Source organism: Aureobasidium namibiae (genome assembly GCF_000721765.1).
Source record: "Aureobasidium namibiae CBS 147.97 unplaced genomic scaffold scaffold_4, whole genome shotgun sequence".
Taxonomy (NCBI): Eukaryota; Fungi; Ascomycota; class Dothideomycetes; order Dothideales; family Saccotheciaceae; genus Aureobasidium; species Aureobasidium namibiae.
The window spans coordinates 147,960-170,418 of NW_013581205.1; the positions used below are offsets into that span (position 1 = coordinate 147,960).

Sequence of the window (22,459 nt, forward strand, 5' to 3'; positions counted from 1 at the left end):
ACGAGACAATTGTAAGACGACTACAGTGCTGACCGGAGTATTTGAGTCCTATTGTACTTAACCTTTGCCGGCTTGCCGTACCTCCTCAGCGACGTTGGCGCGCGCATACGGACGCCCAAAGCCTATATCGTCGCAGCTTACAGATGAGCGCCGCGCGGCCAGCGTTCCTCGCAGTCGACAGGCCACGCGTATACGGAAGGCTGGCCTCGCCCGGTCTACTCCTTCCTCGAAAATGTCTTGTACCAGTGCACGTGGAGAGCCGGTGTCTATTATTCGTAAATGCCTCTTTCCGAGAATAGCGGGAAACGATGTTGAAAGTCACGCCTCCTATGGTGTCAGTTGCCTCTGTGCTTCCATATGTCCCCTTTACATCCCGTCAAGAAAAAATCGATTGTTTACTACTGACTGTCTTGCTCATTTGTTATACGTCACTCATTCAATCTGTTCGTGTTGTACAGAGGTCTGCAGCGGCGCTGAGACCGATTCCTCTCGACAATGGCATACTCAATGCCTCAAACCCCTGACAACTACCAAACCACCGACTCTCGAATTCTGATAGGTGATGCACCACTCGATACAGAACCCATCGCACCAGTATCGGTGACCACCCTACCACAACTGTTTCAACACAAAGCAAGGACACAACCCGAAAGCATCGCATATTCTGTTCAGACCGACAATGGATTGCAAACAATAACATACGCAGAAGCAGACGCCAGGGCATCGTCGCTGGCCTCATGTATCGCAACTCTCTCCCAACGTACTGAAGACGACCAAGCGCCAACAGTGGCCATCTGGTTGGAAAAAGGCCTTGACCTCGTTCTCGCTATCCTTGCCACCACATACTCTGGCGCTACATGGCTGCCCCTGGACCCGGACGTTCCCGCCGAGCGTGCTGCTGTCTGCGTGGTCGATGCTTCGGTCTCTCTAATCATCAGCGATGCAGCGCATGCTGATCAGGTCCGGGAAGTGCAAGAGCGAGTCGCTTCATCAACATCAGCCGATAGCATATCGAGGCTTCAGTGCCGCACACTCACCCAATTGACTCTAGAAGTACAATCACGAGTATCGCAAGGCCTTGATGCCTCCACACTCGCCCCGGTCCTTGGCCCTCGACCGCAAGATGCTGCCTACCTCATCTATACCTCAGGAACTACTGGAATGCCCAAAGGAATTGCTATCCCGCACTCTGCTGCTCTCGTGTTCTCCCTCAGTGAGCGAGAAGTCCTGGAAACAAGTCCCCGTGACACAGTCTGGAATGGATTCAGTCCGGCTTTCGACATGTTTGTCGAAGAGATGTGGGTGACCATCGCCGGAGGAGGTCACCTTGCCATTGGAACTCGTGCAGAATGCAGAGACGTCCCAGCATTGCCGGCAGTTTGGGCGAAGCGTGGCGTCACCGTCGTGAACGCAGTGCCTACACTCATAGGCATCATGAACATTGCACGATCGGATGCAGGCGACTCTCTTCTTCCCTCATCAATTCGTCTTATCAACCTTGGTGGTGAAGCCTGCCCACCTGCCTTGGTGAAAAGTCTCGCAAAGCCTGGTCTTCGCATCATCAACACATATGGTCCCACAGAAACCACTGTTACTGCCACTTGGGACGAGCTGCAACCCGACGTACCTGTCACAATCGGCAAACCCTTACCTGGATACCATGCTTGTCTACTTCCTATCTTTGACGACAGCTCCTCGGCCACTCTTGCGCCTCTCGAGTGGTGTGAAGGAGTTGAAGGAGAGCTTGCCATTGGAGGTCCTTGTGTTGGTTTAGGCTACGTTGGACGTCCTGACTTGACATCACAGAAATTCCTTGAACACCCTCTAAGATCCGGCACAAGCGAGAAGTTGTATCGCACTGGTGATCGTGTACGACTGCAAGCAGACCGCAAGATCATTTTCCTTGGACGCATCGACACTCAAGTGAAACACCGCGGATTCCGAATTGAGCTTGGCGAGATCGAGTCGAGACTCTACGACGTACCAGACGTGCAAGCTGCAGCTGTTATCCTGGCCAACGCCGGCTCAGACAATGCCCGTCTTGAAGCCTTTGTGGTTCTCAAGGACGGTGCTGCTCATGACATTGCCACAATCCGTCAAGTTGCTTTCGAGAGCTTACCGGCATACATGCGTCCAGAAGAGGTATTTTTCCTCGAATCGAGTGAGATGCCTCGACTTCCCAGTGGCAAGATCAACGGAAAAGCGCTACAAGAGGTCTCGACGCGTCTTCATGCTGAGAGAGCGGCCGTCCGACCAAGCGGCGATGACACTGATATCTCCTCAGTGCCTTCTTTCGTCGAAATGGAAGGTGTACTGGGTCTGATGCTAGCCACATTATCGCCATTGTTCCCCGGAGCCCGTGTGCAACCTGATAGTGACATTTTCACCGACCTGGGAGGACACTCATTGATAGCAGCAATTTTGATTTCACGACTGCGACAGGCAAAGCTTGACAACGATGAGACCCGGCCTTTCGCTTCTATCGGCCTTGCTGATATCTATGAACTCCGTACGCCAGCCAGTATATCCTCTCGCTTCGAGATATCAGAAAAGTCTAAGGACCTTCGACTCGATCTTCAAGAGATCACCTCACTGGACAGCGACTTTGAAGGAACTGGTCCATGGACTGGCGAATACCTGCCTGTATCGCAGACTAAATTTGTGCTCTGCGGTATTGCTCAGCTCTTACCTCTCCTGTTCGTTTTCTTCTTGCAATCCATCGAGATTCTGGTCCCCTATCTGCTTTTCGACTTCCACGCCGTCGCTGGTCGTATTGGTTTTGCTATTCTCACAGCCTATGCTGTCTTTGTGGTCATTCCACCTGCTCTGAGCATTGTGGCAATTGCAGGCAAATGGTTGATCCTTGGAAAGGCACGACCAGGAGAATACCCTCTGTACGGAGTGTACTATTTCCGCTGGTGGTTCGCAGATCGCCTTGTCTCGCTGGCGAACCCTAAGCTAATGGCGGACTCTGGGTTGTATCCCATCTTCCTGCGAGCTTGTGGTGCGAAAGTCGGAAAGTTCTGTCACCTTGGTGCGCTACAAATCGGACCATGTGCTGATCTCGTCGAGATCGGAGACGATGTCGTTATCGGTGGTGATGTTGTACTTGGTGCTTGTGTGGTCGAGAGAGGACGATTGGTGCTGCAGAGGGTCGTCATCGAGAATGGCGCCTCCGTTGGCTCACGCTGTGTCATTGAAGGCGGTGCCACTGTCAGCGAAGAGGCAGAAGTTGCATCGCTTTCCCTGGTTCCTTCTGGTATGATCGTGCCCAGTTTCCATCGTTTCCACGGATCACCCGCCCGTCTCGACAAAGTGAAGAAGGCCGAAGACTCTCCTCGCCCACAAGATACCAGACCTTCAAAGGCTCGCGCAACAGCTATGCTACTTGGTAACTCAGTTGTCGCATTCCTGGTGCTACCTCTTCTCTACTTTGTGCCCCAGATTCCAGGATTGATGCTCTTCGATGTTCTTGACATTCGTTCAATCAATGGGTGGCAACAGACTGCGATTCTCTCGGTACCGATCGCTTTCGCATACCAAATCTTGGTCTTCCTGCAATTACTACTCTACCGCCACATCTTCCTTGGGCGTCTCAAGGAAGGTACCTACAGCACATACAGCGTTTTCTACCTTCGCAAGTGGTTTATCGAGAGATTAATGGATCTCGCTTTGGACGTACTTCACCCTGTTTTCGCTACTCTCTACATTGTTCCTTTCCTCAGAGCTCTAGGCACCAAGATTGGCAAGCGTGCTGAGGTCTCTACCGCCCGCAATGTTTCATTTGATCTTCTCGAGATTGGCGAAGAGAGTTTTGTCGCTGATGCCGTCATCATGGGAGAAGGAGTTGTCAAGGGAAACAAGCTGACGCTACAAAAAACCAAGCTAGAACCGCGTGCTTTCGCTGGCAATGCTTCCGTCCTTCCTCAGGGCACTACATTGGCATCTGGCACTCTTTTAGGTGTCCTTTCCATCGCCCCGCCTGCAGATACACAGATGGCGAATAACAGCTCCTGCTTTGGATCTCCACCAGTACTCATGCCCAACCGTCAGCGCGCCGAAGGTCATGAGGATAGCCTTCTCTTCCGACCATCAGCTGGTCGCATTGCTGCACGTCTACTCATTGAAGGGCTTCGTATCGTTGTACCACGCTCAATCATCATCTTCGGACTGGGTTTCGGATTGCAACTCTGCCATGATGGCTATGCGAAGATTGGAGCCGTGTACACACTGCTTATGCTGCCACTACTCTACCTCATCTTGTTCGCATTGCCGGCTCTGCTGTTCACAGCTCTGATCAAGTGGCTCCTTGTCGGAAAGTACAAGCCTGCAGAATGGCCACTCTGGAGTCTGAACGTCTGGCTCAGTGAGGCCGTCACGAGTACCTGGGAGACACTCACTGAGCCGCTTCTCGCTGTTCACTTGGTCGGTACGCCATACCTCGCTATGTGCTTCCGTCTCATGGGTGTAACCATTGGCTCAAGAGTCACTTTCCTCTCCTCTGATATCACAGAGTTCGACTGTGTCACATTGGGCGATGAATGTATCGTCAACAAGACTTGCGGTGCTCAAACCCATCTTTTCGAGGACAGAGTCATGAAAGTGGGAAATGTGGTTTTGGGAAACAGGGCTTGTCTGAAGCCGTTCAGTGTTTGTCTTCCTGGTAGCACCATTGAAGACGAAGGTCAACTCGGTGGTTTGAGTCTGTTGATGAAGGGAGAGGTGTTGCCAAGGGGCACTGCTTGGGAAGGTGCACCTGTTGTTCCCAGAGCAAGGAGATAGAGGTGAGATAGAGGATTTTCTTTATAGGAAAAAAAAGGTATTGGTTGTTATGTATAGCTAAAAGAGCATTGGGATTTGATACCGCTTTTGGTATGACCTGTTAGCATTAGTTGTTAGCATAGTTTATTGGCGTTGCTTGTAGTTCTTTAGTGTATATATAACAAACTTGATATTAACTATCCCTTTTACTTCCTTTCCGTTCATCGTTATGAATATCGTCTACCTGCTCCCCTACCACCTTTTAGTCGGTTAGATAACATCATAGGTACCAACGAGCAGGATTAGTACCCAGTCAAGCGTCTTAGGGAGGCTGTTCAAGGCCCACTTGAGCTTAGAATAGTTGCGACAATTCTTCAAAGCATCAATCTGGCAGGATACCCACCAGAACCTGAGTCGTGTTAGCATTCCTGCATTACATGTGTTGAAAAGAGGAATCGAACTCGCATTCCGTCAGCTTTTCTCACTAGTTCCATTTCTATCTCATCTTGAACTTCAGGCATATCACGCCATCCATCGAGTTCCTCGCCGTTGTGTACCTCATGATTGACATACGCTCTTATGTCTTCGTTGATGCCATCGTGTTGGATGCCTATCCTATCTTCAGGTCGCATCCAATGTTGAAGAGCTGATTCGACATTCTCCTCTCTTCTGGCAATTACTAGAATCTGGCATGCAAATGAGTCGGCCTCAAGAACGTCCCTGATCCAAGCAAGCACGTCGCTCCTCGTGGTCGACTCGTCCAAAGCGTCTAACACGATACGGGCCTCGGTAGCCTTGCTCAGCATAACGAACATAACATCTCTCAATGATCTTTTTGACAGTCGTTGTTGGCCTTCAGAAGATTTCTACAGTCGATCGAGGGGTTCTCGAGAATCTGGTTGCCCGTGGTAAAGTTGGTTAACAAGAGAGCGTAACATGTTTTCAAGGGTTTGCTTGCTGGTGTCATTGAAATCAAAGTAGAAATAGAGCAGAGTTGGAGCTGGCGCAGAGATGCTGTTCAGATGTTCAATGTTGGTAGAGCTGAGGACAGTCTTTCCACATCCAGGGATGCCATAGAGGTAGAGGAATGAACTTGATTGGCTTTTCCAGCTTGTAAAAGCTCGACCTCCAGTGAACCATAATCCGGTGCCCTCGTAGCGTCTCTCCAGGGCGTTTGCATGGTTGATAGAAGGATCTGGAGCTGACAACCATTCCCGAATCTCTCTTTCGTGATCATTGAGCTGCAATCTTTGGACTGTTTCTCGAGTTTCTCTGACGTCGTGAGACACTGCGAGACCTGTCAAATTCTGGGAAAAGTGAGAGCCGAAGGCATGCGGATAGTCCACTAACTTCTTTCAAATCGCTCGATGGCCCTCGTTGCTTGAGCTAGGTCCTGATTGTCCACGAATCCTAGAAACTCTTTGGCATAAGCAGCAGCTGTTGCTGCAGCATACTCCTGCCAATCATCGTTCTTGTGGGAGTCAGCATAGTCGCAGATGTCTCTAATGACAAGACATGGAAAGGAGTTCAAGAGTCCAGCCGCTTCCATTTCCAAACAGATACAGTCCTCTCCAGACTCCTTCAGTATGAGATCTCGTTCGATGGCATCTTTGACGAGTTTGTTTCCTGACGCAATCACTCCATAATGTATCCGAGGGACGCTCGGATTTTGACGCGCAGTACGGGCAACGATTCTGGTACGATCGCAATCGTTACAATCTGTGTCGCTTGTGTGCACGTACGAAGCTTCGAAGAGAGTATCGTTCTCCTGTCTTTGGTAGATATATCCTGGTTCGTCTGGTTCATTCTCTGCCATCTGAGGATATCGCTCTAGCATGTCTTCTAGAAAAGACGGCATCCTTGAGCCTTCCAATCTGACTTGCGCTCGCAGTGACGTCAAAGCCTTGAGGAGAGCCTCAGGAGGTGCGTTGAGAAAGCCAACACGCTCAAAGGTGCGTGTAGTGCTCCCTTAAACTTCCCTCACCCGACTCTTCCCAAGGTCATACTGGAGTACACCACCGGACTGTCCTTGTGGAAGGCTGACCACGACGTCGCCTAGTCGAATGTCACGCTTCTGCTTCGGTCTAGGGATACCTGCTCCAATACCGACCATCAGGCCGACTTTGATGTTTGGGAAAGCAGACAGCATCTGGATTGCTGTGGTTGCAGCAGAGGTGGTACCATAGACTCCGGCAGCTAGTGAGGCTATGACGATGTTGTGCCCTCTGATTCGACCCCAGTGGTACGAGTTCTTGTCAGAGGAGGGCTTTCCAAAGTCGTCTGGTTTGCCGTGCCTCTCATCCAGCATAGCAAGTGCTGCTGCCAGCTCTTTGGCGAGAGCAGCAATCCAGCCGACAGTGTATAGTTCGCCTCGTTCCAGAGTATTGAACTTATTCATGACAGTGACTAGACAATGGTGGCGGTCAGAACGAGAAACAGAGTTCGATGTAGGAAAGTGAGGACGGCAAGATGAGAGTATCCCGTCCAGACAAGAGGCTGATGGATATTCTGTGGTTTGGTACGGTACTGCGTCTTGTTCAAGTACCGCACCGGGCTTTTGCATACGTCGCCAATATGGGACACAGCCGACACTCGAGGATGCTGATGCTAGTGGCCAGTGTGTACGTCCGTGGCGTCTGCATATCCAGGATTTGCGGTGAATGGAATTGCGATGAAAATAGGAAGACTGTTGCAGTCGAGCGCTCTAAGCATGACCGTGATTCGCTCCTTCCGTTGAAGCTCATGCAGGATGCCAAATTTCACCCCGCATCGGCAGTCTGTAATTAGGCCAACCATGGAAGAGAACATATATTGGATAAGCAAAGTAGTTCCTTCCACTCAAGCTTTTGTGAGCAATTTAGCATCACTCTCCTGCCAAGGATACCTCCTCGCAACCTCTTCAATCAACTCCTCATGCCTCTGACTCCTCGGAGTGACTCTAACCCCAAATTCACCCGGATACGCAACAATACCACTTATAAACTCATGCTTTGGCTCCACAACCTTTCCTTCCTTGTCAATTTGCTTATCAATATTAAACACAGCAAGCGACTGTGCAAAAGTAAGGAATAGCGATGCATCAGCCAAAACACGACCAGGACATATCCTGCGACCAAAGCCAAAGGTAAAAGAGGTAGCAGCAGGTTCATTATCAGGGGGTAAAAAGCGCTCGGGTTTGAATTCTTCGGGGGAATGGTAGATGGATGGATCGCGAGTTAACCACCATATCGCTGGCAACAAGAGCGAATCTTTGGGAATGCGATAGCCAGAGATTGTATCCTCGGCGTCGGTCACGTGAGGGAGACCCATGGGTGCAATAGGGTGCCAGCGTTGTGCTTCTTCCACTATGGCATTGAGGTAAGGTAAATTTTCGCGGTCGGCGTGAGTGGGGAGGCGGGTGTTTCCAATGACGCGATCGAGTTCTTCTTGAGCTTTGAGCTGGACAGGGGGAAACATACTCATAGCAAGGAAGAAGGCGTTCATGGTTGAGACTGAGGTGTCAGCGCCGCCTAGGTACATGGATGCTGCTGCCCATTTGATTGCGTGCTCGTCGGTGATGTCCAAGGTCTTTTCCTGTTGTGCTTGTTCAAGGGATTTTGTGACAAAGTCTGCTTGGCTGGTTTGCTTGTGCTTTCCTTGCTGCTTGGCGAACACATATGGGATGTCTGCTACGTCTAGCAGAGTCTTTTTCCATGCTGCCGCAGTCTTTCGGAAGCCGGCTCCGGGGATCCAGCTGGGTACGTGCTGCAGGAAGGGGAAGACGTCTACCATCCAGCGACCTGGGATCGTAGCTTCGCTGAACTGCTCCATGGCTTCATCAACCAGATCCACCAGGGGATCCTTCTCGAAAGGCTCGATGGTATAGTCGTAGATGACTTTGAGAATCAACTCTCCGGCTTCGGTCTTGAGGTATTGGGTCAAAGCTGCTCCGTTGTCTTGTTTGACACGCCACAAAAAGCGCCCAACAGCAGTCTCTTGAACTTTGTTGTACCTCTCCACGGATGCCTTTGAGCCTAGCTGCTGATGCGTATACTTTCGATATAGTTTGAAGGTAGAGTTGCACTGCTTTCCAGCCATTGTATTGTTCCACCCAACCATTTCGAAGCCAAATTTCAGCTTAGGTCTGCCTGAGTGTATGTTCGCGCGTTCGACGAGGAGTTCGTGAGCTAGCTTTCTATCGTGGATCAAGACCATGGTCTGGCCTAAGACGGTGACGGAGCTGATGGGTCCGTATTCATCTTTATGCTTGAGCCAGTGCTGGAACTCGGGTGCTGTACCTGTGGGTAGTTCTGTGAGGTTTCCAAGCAGTGGCAGTCCCTTGGGTCCTGGAGGCAATGGCAGTGGTGGACCATTTTTCTTATTGGTCCAATCGAACCATGTCTTAGTTATGATCACGCCGACCAGGACATACAAAGCCGGCCACAGTACCGAGGCTGGTATATTGATCGCAGACATGGCGGCTAAAGGATGTAGGAGCATGAATGACAAGAAATCAAGGAAGACGAAGAATCGTTAGTTATTTGTTCTGGCAGGCATGCTGAGAATGCCGCACTGACATTTGTCGGGAGTTAGGAGGATTGCTTATGGGCATGATGGGCATGAAAGGATGCAGGTCAATATACATAGTGTGATTTTAGTGGCTTACGAAGTCACGCTCGAGCCAATAGCTCGTATTGCTCTACATTCAATTGGATCCTTCAAAGATCAGACCTTGAATCAATGCTTATGCCTGGATCGTGTGTGTAATCATCGGTTGCTGGACTGAAGAAGAGATCAAAGTGCAAGGAAAGCGGACTCGAGAACGCCAAGACTACGCCCTGTTAGCGACCGCCCGGCAGTACCGATAACCAAAAATTATCCGACCTTGATTTCTGAATAACCACTTCCATACATAACTCAGACCTCCAATCATGTTCGCAGTAAAAGGATGGTCGGTCGACTCCAAGGCGCTCAAGACACAGCAAGCCGCCCAGCCCGCCGCCAAAAAGCCTGAAGATGGCACGAATGGACCCTCGGCACAGAACAAGAAGAGAAAGAGAGGAGGCAAGGACAGAACTCCCAGAGATGTCAACGACTCGAACGTAGGCGACCTGTGGGCCACAACCATCGAGGGCAAGAAGGCTCCCAAGAAAGCCAAGATTGAGAAGAAAGACAAGACCGACGCTGGAGACGAGTCTGCTGCTCCTGGCGCAGACGACGAGAAGGCCGTAGTCGAAGGAGAGAAGAAGGAGAAGCCCGTCGCAGAAGAGAAGGAGAAGACATCAGACAGCAAGAAGGCAAAGAACAAGAAGCGCCAAAAGCAGAGAGAAGAGAAGGAAAAGGAAGCCGCTGCAGCAGACGCCGGCAAGGTCGTCGCCAACGCGCCCGCCGCTCCCCCCTCGCTGCCCGTCAACGCCAAACTCACCCCCATGCAAATTGCCATGCGCCAGAAGCTCATCTCTGCCCGGTTCCGCCATTTGAACGAAACCCTGTACACTGCTCCCTCGGCCACCTCGCTCGCTCTGTTCGCAGACAACCCCGAAATGTTCGACGACTACCACTCTGGTTTCCGTCAGCAGGTCACAACATGGCCCGAGAACCCCGTCGACATCTTCATCCGCTCAATCCGCGACCGCGCAAAGGTCAAGGTCTACAACCAGAACAAGGCCTTCCGTGACGTCAAGAGAGGAAAGGCCCCCAAAGAAGAGGAAGAGCCAGCAACTGGTGAGAAGGCAAACCCGCTGCCACGCACACACGGCACTTGTAACATTGCAGACTTGGGCTGTGGAGACGCAAGACTCGCTGCCACATTCCACGAAGACGGCAGCGGCACCCGCTACAACCTCAAGATCGCCTCATACGATCTGCAATCACCGAGCAAATTTGTCACAAAAGCCGATATTGCAAATCTGCCCTGCGCAGATGGAAGCATGGACGTAGCCATTTTCTGCTTGGCTCTTATGGGAACGAATTGGATCGATTTCATCGAAGAGGCATACAGAATCCTGCATTGGAAGGGTGAACTCTGGATCTCAGAGATCAAGTCGAGATTTGGAAGGGTGGGAGGTGACAAGGGCAAGGGTGGTCAGAAGGTCGTCGAGCACAGTGTAGGTAACCGCCGTAAAGCTGCTGCAAAGGCAAAGGCTGCGGATGCCACACGTGCCAAACTCACTGCCGAAGAGGAAGAAGCTGCTCTACGCGAGCACGTCGATGAGGTGGTTACGAAGTCGAACGAGGAGACCGATGTCTCTGGCTTTGTAGAGGTTCTGCGACGAAGGGGGTTTGTGCTCAAGGACGAAAAGTCTGTGGATCTGAGCAACAAGATGTTTGTCAAGATGGAATTTATCAAGGCCGCGGCGCCTGTGGTGGGAAAGAATGTGCAAGAGGCGGGCGAGGAGAGGAAGGGCGAGAATGGAACATGGAAACCTAAGTTCAAGAAGTTTGTCGAGGAAGAGACCAAGGAGGTCAGTGTTGAGGATGAGACGAAGACCCTCAAGCCGTGCTTGTACAAGATCAGGTAGAGTGTGGATGACGCAAAATGCATTTGAGATTATGATAATACTGCGTATCATAGCCAGCATGAAGGATATCAACTTTTCGCTATGCTTCAATCTTTTTTTTTCAATCACTCATCTCCTTGATGACTTGCACGAGATTCTTCACATCGTGAGCGAAGCGTCCCAAGAACAAACCATCAACACCCTCTCTGAGTCTGTCGTACGTTCCTGGACCGGCACTTCCGCCATACAAGATCCTTGTCAGACCTTTGCGTCCCTCGGCCATCTTCCTGATCTGCTGCGTCACAGCAACAACATGATCAGGGTCTGCAGGTTCACTTGCTCCAATGGCCCACACAGGCTCGTAAGCAAGAACGATCTCAGCATCATCCGGAACGGCCTGCAGTAGACTCATAACCTGAGGTCTGCACTCCTCGATAGCCATACCCACGGCCTGAGAAGCGATCTTGCCATGTGTCTTTTCGCCAATGCAGACCAAAGGGATCAAACCATTCCTACACGCAGCGGCAGCCTTCTTCGCAGCAGTAGCATCAGTCTCTCCAAACAGACGTCTACGCTCTGCATGTCCCAATTCCACAATGCTGCAACCAGCCTGCTTCAACGTCCTACAAGAAACCTCTCCGGTGAACGCCCCCGCATCCTCCCAAAACGCATCTTGAGCACCCAGCTGCACCTCAGTGCCCTTTAGCGCATCCTTGACAGGCAACAAAGACACAAAGTCTGGGATGACGAAGAGATCAATGTTGTTTTTTGCTGCTGAGGACGAAATGGCAGCGAGGTCGGCGGCATAGGTTAGGGTTTTGGTGAGGTCAAAGTACATCTTCAGGCTCGTGCCCACGAGCTTTCGGCGGGGTCCGACTGCGGATGTCGATGACATTTTTGAATCTCGTACAAGGCGGTTCGTGTGGGGTTCAACGGAATGGGGGGGAGGATATGTCCCGCAGGTGAACGTGTTGATGTTGGCCGAGGTCGAGGTTGGAGGAGACAGGAGAAGGGCAGGAACTTGTAGAAGGACAAGAAATGTATACACTTGGTATTTATATGGATCAGAGCCGGGATACCTGATTAGGAAGGGACGAAGGAGTCGAGGATGTTGTTGTTGTGGCGGTCTGTCTGGGCAGGCGCGGGCAGGGCCCAGCGAAAGCGGCGGCGGGGAAAGCACGAATGAGCCCTCTCAGCAACGCACAGACCGCATCTCCCCTTCGCGAGAGCGTTCGAGGTGCCAATTCATCGGCGTCATGCACTTGGAAAACTTTCTTCCCTTCTCCCTCTCATTCCACTTCCATTCACTTTATGTCTAGAGTGCTGGCCGATAGGTGGGCGCGCAAGAGATATTTCGGTTAGATCAATACATTCCAATTGCCTTCTTTGTGTCGACACAAACAGAGAAATAAGGAGAGAACAATCCTAAGCGTAGGTACCACTTTCCCCGAGCATCGATGCCACAAACAGCTCTTCATTCATCCATGGCACCAACAATTCTACCACCTTCACGACATGTGTGGACTGGACGGACGAACGAGCCATGGATCGGGTTCCAATATTCATCTTCTTCGTTCTATTCTTTGTGGTCAAACGACTAATTGCTCGCCACAGACAACTTCACCGCCGCGTTAGATTCGCCCTCGATTAATCCCTCAACACACCTACATCCGCATTTACATTTACAACCACACTCACAACCGCCAACATGCATATCTCAGCAAAACTTCAGGCCGCCGCCAAGGAGAAGAAGTCGACCTACTCGTTCGAATTCTTCCCTCCCAAGACGGCCCAGGGTGTGCAGAACCTCTACGACCGCATGGACCGCATGCACAACTTTGGTCCTTCCTTCATCGACATCACATGGGGAGCAGGTGGCCGACATGCCTCGCTCACCTGCGAGATGGTCAAGGTTGCCCAAACCGTCTACGGTCTCGAGACCTGCATGCACTTGACTTGCACCGATATGCCCAAGTCAAAGATCGACGAGGCTCTGAAGGAGGCTCACGATGCTGGCTGCACAAACATCCTTGCCCTTAGAGGTGACCCGCCGCGTGAAAAGGAGAAGTGGGAGGCTACCAGTGGAGGCTTCAGATACGCAAAGGATCTCGTCAAGTACATCAAGGAGACCTACGGCGACCACTTTGACATTGGTGTTGCTGGTTACCCTGAGGGCTGCGACGACAATGACGACCCCGAGGAGCTGATCTCGCACTTGAAGGAAAAGGTTGACCTCGGTGGCACTTTCATCGTCACCCAGATGTTCTATGATGCCGATATCTTCCTCGACTGGGTCAAGAAGGTCAGAGCCGCTGGCATTGATGTTCCCATTGTTCCTGGCATTATGCCCATCTCCACCCACGCTGCATTCCTGAGACGCGCCAACTGGTCGAACATCCACGTCCCACCTCACTGGCACGAGGCCCTGGAGCCTGTAAAGAACGACGATTCCGCTGTCAGAGACGTTGGCACTGGTCTGGTTGTTGAGTTGTGTCGCAAACTCCTCGATAACGGCATTTTGCATTTGCATTTCTACACCATGAACTTGGCGCAGTCCACCCGTATGATCTTGGAAGAGCTCAGCATCACTCCTTCGCAAGAGGAGCCCCTCGAAAAGCCTCTTCCCTGGAGGCAATCCCTTGGTCTCAACCGTCGTGAAGAGAACGTTCGTCCCATCTTCTGGCGCAACCGCAACCGTTCCTACATTGCTCGTACCCAAGACTGGGATGAATTCCCCAACGGTAGATGGGGTGACAGTAGATCTCCCGCTTACGGAGAATTGGACACGTACGGTATTGGTCTCAAGGGTACCAACGAGCAGAACCGCAAGCTTTGGGGAGAGCCCAAGTCCTTCCGCGACGTGGCCAAACTCTTCGCCAACTACATGCAAGGCAAGGTCGAGTCGCTGCCTTGGAGCGAAAGCCCTATTACCGACGAAGCCGATGCTCTTCGTCTTGACCTGATCGACCTCAACCAGCGCGGTCTTTTGACTATCAACTCGCAACCTCCTGTGGATGGTGCCAAGTCAAGCCACCCTGTGTACGGTTGGGGTCCCCGCAATGGATACGTCTACCAGAAGGCTTACCTCGAGGTCTTGGTTTCACCTGAACTCATCTCCGAGCTTATCACTCGCATGGAGCGCAACCCCAACATCACATACTTTGCCGTCAACCAGCACGGTGACTTGAAGACCAACTCTCCCGACGAAGGTCCCAACGCTGTCACCTGGGGTGTCTTCCCTGGCAAGGAGATTGTGCAGCCTACTATCGTAGAGACTGTGTCCTTCCTTGCTTGGAGAGACGAGTTCTACCGTCTCGGATCCGACTGGGCTCGTTGCTATGACGCCACTACTCCTTCCCGGTATGTCATCAACGACTTGATGCAGGAATGGTACCTTGTCAACATCGTTAACAACGACTTCCGCGAGCAACGTGGTATCTTCCCTCTCTTCGAAGGCCTTGAGGTCCCCGAGTTGGACAAGGAGATCAAGGCGCCCGAGGTTTCTCAGCAGACCAATGGCACCACCAATGGTGATAAGCATGGCGAAGAGAAGAAAGAGGAACCAAAGATTGCTAACGGCGATGTCACCGATACCAAGATTCCCGACAGCGTGCACAAGAAGCTGGAGACTCAGATCAACGGTGCCGATGAAAAACCGGATACCGAGCCCAAGGATGCACCTGCGCACAATACCGGTGCTGGACCCTCTGTCGATGTCTAATCAGCGTCTTACACATGTTGACTCAGACATGTGTTGTCGGTCCGGGCTACTTGCAAACTAACAACAGAGAGCGTGCTCTAACACGACCAAACCCATGAACGACATTTCCTTTTTCCGTTTTGTCTTTCCTTACAGCATTCACACACACTGAGAGTTTTACAACAAACTTCTCATTACGATCTTCTTCAACAAGAAGATATTCAACACAACCCATGACGAACGAAGCCTATTATGGCGTAACAGCATTTCAACGGCGTTTCACAGAACCTATGTTAACGAAGCATGAACAAAAAGCGAAAGAGATACCCCCATTCAACAGGGATTTGATAATTTACATTGGCGTTATATGTTTGTGTATAGGAGATGGAAGGAAGGAAGAGGATGGTAGAAATCAGTAGAATCGACTTGAAATACTACTGATCTTTCCTCGCGTCGATGAACCTAGTTGACATGGCCACGAGAGTGGCGCGTTTCCCGGTGTCTTATGGTCTTTGCATATGGCATCTGCCCTCGCTAAAGATACAGCTATTGGCAGCATTCGACGGACAAGCCAAACGATCATAACCATCTGCTTTTGGACAGCCAACCCACTATCATGTTGACACTCGCGTCAGACAACAACCCCTGGTGAATTGTGGGACACCTCGGACCAAGAGATTGTTGTCGGGAGATGACTGATCACTCCAAGACGCGGATTATCAATCATATCCAGTGTTGACTCATCAACGCAAGATGTCAAGCAACACGGCATCCGCTGACCAATTCTACAACATGTCTATACGTCCAATCATACAGATTCCCCGTACACGTCTTGAGATTCCACAACTTCCAGCTCTGGACATTTCATTTTCCAAAGTTTCTCCGGCTAACGAAACATTCGGACGACCTCTAACCCTTGGACGAAGTGGAACATATAATGTTCAAACCAGCCATCTTCATCACCGGAGCCACTGGCTTCATCGGCGCCCCAGTGACCTTATCCGCCCTCCAAGCAAACTACAATGTCAAGCTCAGCGTCCGACGCCCAGCACACAAGTCTTCGCCAAGTTTGCCGACAGTATAGACTTTTGTAATCATCCCTGACTACGCAAAAGCAGAGGCTTTCGATGCAGCGCTGCAATGGTGTTTCGGTTTGTGATTCATGTGGCTTCACCACTGCCCGGTGGTGCAGAGCAAGATCTCATGACGCCGGCGGTGGAGGGTACAATTTCGATATTGGAGTCTGCGTTACGTGTGGCTTCGATCAAAAAAGCGGTCATCACTGCGTCGGTTGCGCCGTTGGTTGCTTTGGATAAGTATACCGATGGCACTGTTGTAACAGGCAAGTTATTCTTCCTATACCCCAACATATTCCGAATTTAGGAACCAGCACTGATGCTCTGGTAGAGGACATCTCACCCCAAGCCCTCCAATTCGACCACTCTATCGTTCCCTCCCTGGACCCAGGACGCCACTATCGCGTCCAGCAGAATAGCATCCTACCTCGCCACTTCTAGACTTTATCGGGAACCCGCAGCCCTCACTTTGCAGTAGTGACTTTTTACACCCCGTCTACGTATTTCGGACGATCCCTACTCCAGAAAAGCACACACATGTATATATACCAGGAAACGAATAAAAATGCTGTTTTTGCATCCCCTGACCTCTTCTAATCCCCTCTATTTGCACCTTGCCGCGGCGTCCACATCGATAATGTAGCTTCTGCGCGCATTGAAGCTAGATCCCTACCTCACAACACACCCGTATCTTCATTTTTACTATCTGCGAAAGCGAGGAGGTGGGAGGAGGAAGTTATGGGGTTTGTGAGGGAAAAGTATCCAGAGCAGGGATTCGGGACTGGAGTTGAGGAGGGTGAGTTGTTGGTTGTGGAGACTCAGAGGGCGGAGAGGGAGTTGGGATTTAGGGAGTGGAAGGGGATGGAGGTGCAGGTGAGCGATGTGGTCGAGCAGCAGGTTGAGTCGAGGAGGGTTCGAGGGTGTTGTTGGTGCGTGGGGCTGGACTTCGATACAAGGAGGGGCCGCCATAACTGTCGGTGCAGTATTTATCGCTATGCGAAATATGCACATTTGTACTCGGCTCTTTCAGAGAGTATCTCAGTCTGCCTCAATTGTGACAGGAGCTTTCGATCAACACTGGGCGCTTGATATGCAATCCATGTCGCAATACTAGCCATTCCCAAGAACTGCTTTCGAGTGCATTGTCGCCACTATGCTCTACAGCTTCTTAAAACCAACCTAGAATAGCAACTACCGCCCACATGATCCACCTCTCCTTTCCTGTAACTAACCTCCCAGCTCCGCCAGTAAACACCGCAGCCGAAGAAGCCGGCACTGCGGATCCTCTAACATCATAAGTGACCGTGGGTTGCACAGCTGGAAACACCGCCGTAGCATTACTGCTCGAGTTACTCCTCTGTGGATCTTCCGTATACGTTCCCATCGACCCCTTGATCTGCTGCAAGATCTTGGCAGCATGAACAGCAACAGCATAAGTCAACCCCATCGGATGCGCAGAAGGTTGATAAGGGAAGATACTTCCATCCACCACCCTGACATTCTGTGTTCCATACACCAACATGTTTGCATCTACTGCACCGCCTGCGCTCCGAGGAAGCATAGGTAAACCGCCAGTGAGATGTTGAGAAGTGCCCGAACGTTCAAAGACAGCTTGTTGATACTCTGTAGGAGGTAAATTGTGATCTGGATCCGTCTTTGTGAGTACTTCCGAGAAAGGAGGTGACGAAGCAAGTTCAGTGACGTAGAATTGAGAGGCGCGGGATAAGAGCCACAAGTCCCAAGGTACGGTTTCATTGCCGATGGTAGCGGTGACGGAGTTGTAGTTCGGGTCGATTACTGGTGCAGCTAGAGGGTCGGAAGAGTTTATGTGGACGCTGCCTTGGCTGAGTGGGATGAGGGTGTATGGCATTGATTGCGTGCTGCTGTATTGCCATGCCATTTCGATAAGTGGCTGGCGAGTAAACCATAGATGCTTGAAGACTTGGAATTGTGCGTCTTCCAGACCTGGGACTGATGCAGTAGTATTCAGCCATACAGATGCAGCATTGTAGTCAAAAGGAGACAATACATCCTGGGCTGGTCGAAGGTCAATATAATTCTGTGCATACTCGCCTCCTGTGAACTCGACGCTGAAGTTGTATTGGAGAGGTTGATATTGCATCATCAGTGGATCTCTTAGTCCGGTGCCTACGCTACTGAGGTTGACGACTGGAGTGATGTTTAAAGGCATCAAGATGTCTGGGCTACCGATACCCGAGCGTTCCAAGATTGGTGCCGAGCCTGCTATTCCAGCAGATAGAATTATCTCATCGGCATGAATGGAGAGACTGGTGTTTGATGTACGTCCAGAGGTATCCACAAAGTTGAGTCCACGAGCAGTAACATTTCCCGATGTTGTTGATGCCCAGCTGATATTGGTGACTTGAGCATTGGTGTAGAGATGTAAATTCTTTCTGTCTTGTACGGCAGTATATGCAGATCCAGCATAGCTTCTTGTGTAGTTGCCTGGACAGATAGCTAGAGGCAAAAATCCAGCACCAGTGACATTTCCACCATTCCGGTCTCCTGGCACTGCATATCCAGCGTTGAGCAGTGCAGGCGTCACATAGTCGGAAAGTAGCGACAGCACACTACGTTGCAAAGTCGAGCAAATGTACCCAGAAGATCCATGGTTTGCAAGGTCTGGTTGCTCAGCAGAAGATGCATTGACCGGAGGAGCGAAGAACATCTCGCTCTCTCTGAACGCAGTCGACAGAGTTTCCCAATTCCAGCCAGTGAGATTGAGCAACGATTCCCAGATATCGAGCTGGATGCGAGAGTCCTCATTATGAATCATCCAATTCATAGCACTTGTGCCACCTGACCGTCTATCAGCAGCCACTTCTCATCTCAATGGAATCAATCTTACCAATCGTCTTGCCTCTGTTCACAGGCTGACTCCTATTTTCGTATAGACCGGGTTGAACAGTGCTATAATACGCCCAATCATATTCTGTATCAATTATCTCGCCTCTTAACTCTGGGATCGTGATGTTGGGATTTGTGCGACCGTCTGAACCGGCTTCAAGGATGGCGACATTGATGGAGGGGTCTTCGGTGAGGACGATGGCAAGAAGAAGACCTGCTGTACCAGCGCCTGCGATGGCATAATCGTATACTTGTGTGGCATTCTGAGCGACTGCCGTGGCTGCTGTAGCCAGTAGTATCGAAGCCGAGAGATGCATCGCGTGGATATCGAAATCAAAGACTCAGGAAAGCAAGACTCAAGGCCTGCTCTTCTGTGTATCATCTCCAGCCCCTCACGACAAGACACGGAAGTGGTAGAACGTCATTGAGCATATTGCCCTCAAGGGCGACTCATGTGCCGTGCCGAAATGCTCTGACAACTCGATGTTTGATAGTCGTTGGGTATGGTCGCTCTCTCCAGCATGTGTCGCGTCGTGCAGATAAAGTCGAAACATGATGTCTGAATGATGGAGACGTGCATCGGGAATGCAGATCTCCCTTCCTTTTGCCGTGGGGTTGGTGGAGATCTCGGAGGGGAAACTCCGTCCTCTAGTCCTGCCTGCCCAACGTTGAACACCAAACTCTCCATTTGATGCTATCGACTCCTGAGTTGAATGTTGTCGATCCCTTTTCAGTAGTTGCAGCCCAGACATGAGCGCACATCAAAACGATGCAGAAGTTCATCACAATACTTTTGAGAAGGAAGATTTTTGAAAGTGAAAAAACGTAGTAGCATCTCTATGTACAGTTCTACTCATACCCCCTTTTCCCCTGATATCTTTGAAAAACAAACACCGCCCCGGAACCCAATAAACACCAGCTTATAAACAGTCAGACTCGCAATCTATGTACAGTTGGGAACTTTTTGTCTAGGGGGATGCAACTGCATTGACAATCGAGGTAGCAACGTAGACAGTGGTGGCCGCGGCAGTAGCAGTGCTAGTGACGGCAGCACCGGAGGTGGCAACCAGAGCACAAGCGGAGCTGATGATGGAACCGGCGTACTTCTGGATAGCAGTAGGAGTGGCAGCGGCCTGACGCTTCTGTAGAGCACCAAGGGTGGTCAAGGTAGTAGCTTGGACGGTAGGGGTGACAGTGACAGTCTTGGTAGATCCGCTGACAGACAAGAGCGAAGAGCAGTAAGGCTGGAGAGAAGCGGAAACAATGGCAGAGCTGGCAGAAGCAACGTTGCAAGGGTATCTGGGCTGACCACCATCGGTCTTGTTGGAGAAGGTGTACGAGAAACCGACGGTGTACTTGTCACTGCCGTAGTAGTAACCAGTGTTCTTGGCATAAGACTGAGACCAGGTCTGGTCGTAGAGAGCGCAACTCTGCTGAAGAGCCTGGCCGTTCTTGTACAGAATGTAGGTGTTGAAAAAGGTGCAAATCTTGTTGAACTGGCCAGCAGCTGGGGGGTGTCTGCGAGCATAGTCGGCCTGCTCGTTGCAAGCAATTGCGCAGAGGTTGGCATCGAAGACACCGTTACCGAGCTGCCTCGAGCCAAGGAAAGAATCATCGCCAGTGCAGTCAAGAGGGGCGTTGATGGCAGCATTGCCAAGGAAGACGCCAGCGTTGTAACCGACAGGAGTAGCGATGGACTTGTTGACATATCCGTTGGATCCAGCAATCACGACCTGGAACTTGTTGCGCCATTGGCCAGCATTGTTGGCGTTGTCCGAGGAGACAGGGCCTGACCAGAACACACACTTTTGAGAATTAGCACCGATTCGAAAGAAGAAAGAAGTAGGGATGGTATTTACCTTGATGTTGGTGGTGGAAGGGGGGTTCTTGCAGCTGTCAGCGTCGGGGTTGGCAGTAGGATCACGCTCGTAGTAGATGTTGAATGCCTGGCATCCGTTGATCTTGGTGCACTTGTCTGCGCACTTCTGCTGGTCGTAGTCGGTAAGGAGAGTGTAACCCATGTATCTGAAAAAATTGGCTAGTCAGCGCATATGTTGCTCAATCTCATCTTCCGTACTTACCCGTAGGCGTTGTTGGATGCGGCCAAGTTGAAGAAGGTGTTCACATAGCCAGAAGGCACGGCAGCGGCAGCTGAGCTGGCGGTGGCAGAGAAAGAAGGGTAGGCCAAGAAAGCGCTGACCGAGTCATCAGTGGCCTGGGGTCCGAGTGTGACACCAGTGGGCTGAACCTGGCAAGAGGTGGGAGAAGCAGCACGTCTGGCCAAGGCAGAGTCCAGGGGGAAAGAATCGTCAGGGTTGGCGGCCAGAGCGGAGCTGACAGCAGCGGCTGATGCTTGGCTGGAGTAGGAGATGGTTGTAGCGGTAGCAGTGGTGGCAGGAGCAGTAGCGTAGACTACAGGGATGGAGACATCAGGGACGGGAGTCAGCTGAAGGATGGCATCCCAGTCAAGGTCCTGAGCCTGAGCAACAGCTGCAAGGGCAGCAGCAGCGATGTAAGAGCGCATGATGAGAGATGAGAGTGTCGGGATGAGAGTACTCTTGATTGTTGCTGAGGAAGTTGAGTGAGTTGATGATGGAGTTGTGACGGGCACCTACCTGGGATATATATATGTCCATTGTAAACCTGAGCCTCAAGGTCCATCCGAGTCCACAGGGCCCATGTCTGCGCTTAACTTCGGGGTCGGCGAGCTAGACAGGGCGCTTGCATCTTGGAAAGCCACGAGACTCACGATTCGAGGTGAACAAGATCTCAGACTCGGATACCACAGCTAGCGAGGTTTTGTGGCGCTTTGCAGGCGCAATGCGTAGCTGACAGCTATGGCCCAGGGGCAGGGAAGAGTTCCGGGACAGTCCAACGGTATATCCACATGGTGCAAACAAAGTGTCGGAGCGTTCTTGTCACAGAAAGACGGTGCAATCGAGATGTGCCGCTGGTTCGTGAAAGCTATCTCCCCCAAACTGCCTCAACGGCTCTCCAGAAACGCACGGCAACAGCAACCCCCTAAGCTGTTTGGGTTAATGGGCAAAGCAAGAGGCCTCTGGCGGGACGATAAGGAGTAATGCTAACCGCAGGACGGCTTGCAACAATACTCAGCACGGACTGCCGCGCATTCTTTGATGCTCAAAGCGGACTCGGAGGGCGGGACGAAGGAGTGGTGTACCGCACGGCATCGCCGAGAAGAGAAGTGCATGGCATCGAATCGACACAAAAACAGACCTGTTCCTTCGACATGGTCTCGGTTCAGGTTGCTATGCCATGTGAGCAGGGAAAACGCGGTGAAAAGCTGGAGATGCACGGTCAATGTCTCAGCTTGACGGCTTCTGGACTGTCCGCATCTCGCCAAGAAATCTTATGAATTGGTTCGGCGCTCGACAGACTGAGACGTGCGAAGACAGCAGCTGAAGGGCAAAGGGCCGCGCTCTGCTTCAGGTTGCTACAGAAGACCGGTGAGACACCAAATGCCAGAACGAGAGTCTTCGGCATGGGAAAATTCTTCGTTATGGTGCGACTGTCGAGCGGTACGGTGTTGGTGAAGCTTTAATTGCGATCGAAAC

The 22,459-nt window shown here is 51.3% G+C and overlaps 9 protein-coding genes across 9 annotated transcripts; 3 read left to right on the plus strand and 6 right to left on the minus strand.

The window, feature by feature from the left end:
- Nucleotides 1-495: 495 nt before the first annotated feature.
- On the plus strand, nucleotides 496-4,782 carry M436DRAFT_79661 (Non-ribosomal peptide synthetase C-terminal; the record flags this gene model as incomplete). The annotated part of the gene is made up of 1 exon (XM_013574371.1): nucleotides 496-4,782. The coding sequence occupies one exon, from the start codon at nucleotides 496-498 to the stop codon at nucleotides 4,780-4,782; it is 4,287 nt and encodes a 1,428-aa protein (XP_013429825.1).
- Nucleotides 4,783-5,031: 249 nt separating this feature from the next.
- M436DRAFT_79662 (uncharacterized protein) lies at nucleotides 5,032-5,567 on the minus strand (the record flags this gene model as incomplete). Its single annotated transcript, XM_013574372.1, has 2 exons — nucleotides 5,032-5,170; nucleotides 5,335-5,567. 2 exons carry the CDS (start codon nucleotides 5,565-5,567, stop codon nucleotides 5,032-5,034), a joined length of 372 nt encoding a protein of 123 aa, XP_013429826.1.
- Nucleotides 5,568-6,106: 539 nt separating this feature from the next.
- Nucleotides 6,107-7,159, minus strand: M436DRAFT_41462 (ankyrin repeat protein; the record flags this gene model as incomplete). The annotated part of the gene is made up of 2 exons (XM_013574074.1): nucleotides 6,107-6,729; nucleotides 6,751-7,159. The coding sequence occupies 2 exons, from the start codon at nucleotides 7,157-7,159 to the stop codon at nucleotides 6,107-6,109; spliced, it is 1,032 nt and encodes a 343-aa protein (XP_013429528.1).
- A 440-nt stretch (nucleotides 7,160-7,599) lies between these two features.
- Nucleotides 7,600-9,216, minus strand: M436DRAFT_70775 (cytochrome P450; the record flags this gene model as incomplete). Its single annotated transcript, XM_013574284.1, has 2 exons — nucleotides 7,600-9,050; nucleotides 9,111-9,216. The coding sequence occupies 2 exons, from the start codon at nucleotides 9,214-9,216 to the stop codon at nucleotides 7,600-7,602; spliced, it is 1,557 nt and encodes a 518-aa protein (XP_013429738.1).
- Nucleotides 9,217-9,671: 455 nt separating this feature from the next.
- Nucleotides 9,672-11,261, plus strand: M436DRAFT_70776 (uncharacterized protein; the record flags this gene model as incomplete). The annotated part of the gene is made up of 1 exon (XM_013574285.1): nucleotides 9,672-11,261. One exon carries the CDS (start codon nucleotides 9,672-9,674, stop codon nucleotides 11,259-11,261), a length of 1,590 nt encoding a protein of 529 aa, XP_013429739.1.
- A 100-nt stretch (nucleotides 11,262-11,361) lies between these two features.
- On the minus strand, nucleotides 11,362-12,135 carry M436DRAFT_41217 (Triosephosphate isomerase; the record flags this gene model as incomplete). Its single annotated transcript, XM_013574035.1, has 1 exon — nucleotides 11,362-12,135. The coding sequence occupies one exon, from the start codon at nucleotides 12,133-12,135 to the stop codon at nucleotides 11,362-11,364; it is 774 nt and encodes a 257-aa protein (XP_013429489.1).
- Nucleotides 12,136-12,948: 813 nt separating this feature from the next.
- M436DRAFT_41132 (methylenetetrahydrofolate reduct) lies at nucleotides 12,949-14,961 on the plus strand (the record flags this gene model as incomplete). Its single annotated transcript, XM_013574014.1, has 1 exon — nucleotides 12,949-14,961. The coding sequence occupies one exon, from the start codon at nucleotides 12,949-12,951 to the stop codon at nucleotides 14,959-14,961; it is 2,013 nt and encodes a 670-aa protein (XP_013429468.1).
- Nucleotides 14,962-17,184: 2,223 nt separating this feature from the next.
- On the minus strand, nucleotides 17,185-19,201 carry M436DRAFT_79667 (alcohol oxidase; the record flags this gene model as incomplete). Its single annotated transcript, XM_013574373.1, has 2 exons — nucleotides 17,185-18,836; nucleotides 18,886-19,201. 2 exons carry the CDS (start codon nucleotides 19,199-19,201, stop codon nucleotides 17,185-17,187), a joined length of 1,968 nt encoding a protein of 655 aa, XP_013429827.1.
- Nucleotides 19,202-19,852: 651 nt separating this feature from the next.
- On the minus strand, nucleotides 19,853-21,408 carry M436DRAFT_70780 (uncharacterized protein; the record flags this gene model as incomplete). The annotated part of the gene is made up of 4 exons (XM_013574286.1): nucleotides 19,853-20,058; nucleotides 20,194-20,689; nucleotides 20,744-20,909; nucleotides 20,966-21,408. The coding sequence occupies 4 exons, from the start codon at nucleotides 21,406-21,408 to the stop codon at nucleotides 19,853-19,855; spliced, it is 1,311 nt and encodes a 436-aa protein (XP_013429740.1).
- Nucleotides 21,409-22,459: the final 1,051 nt, after the last annotated feature.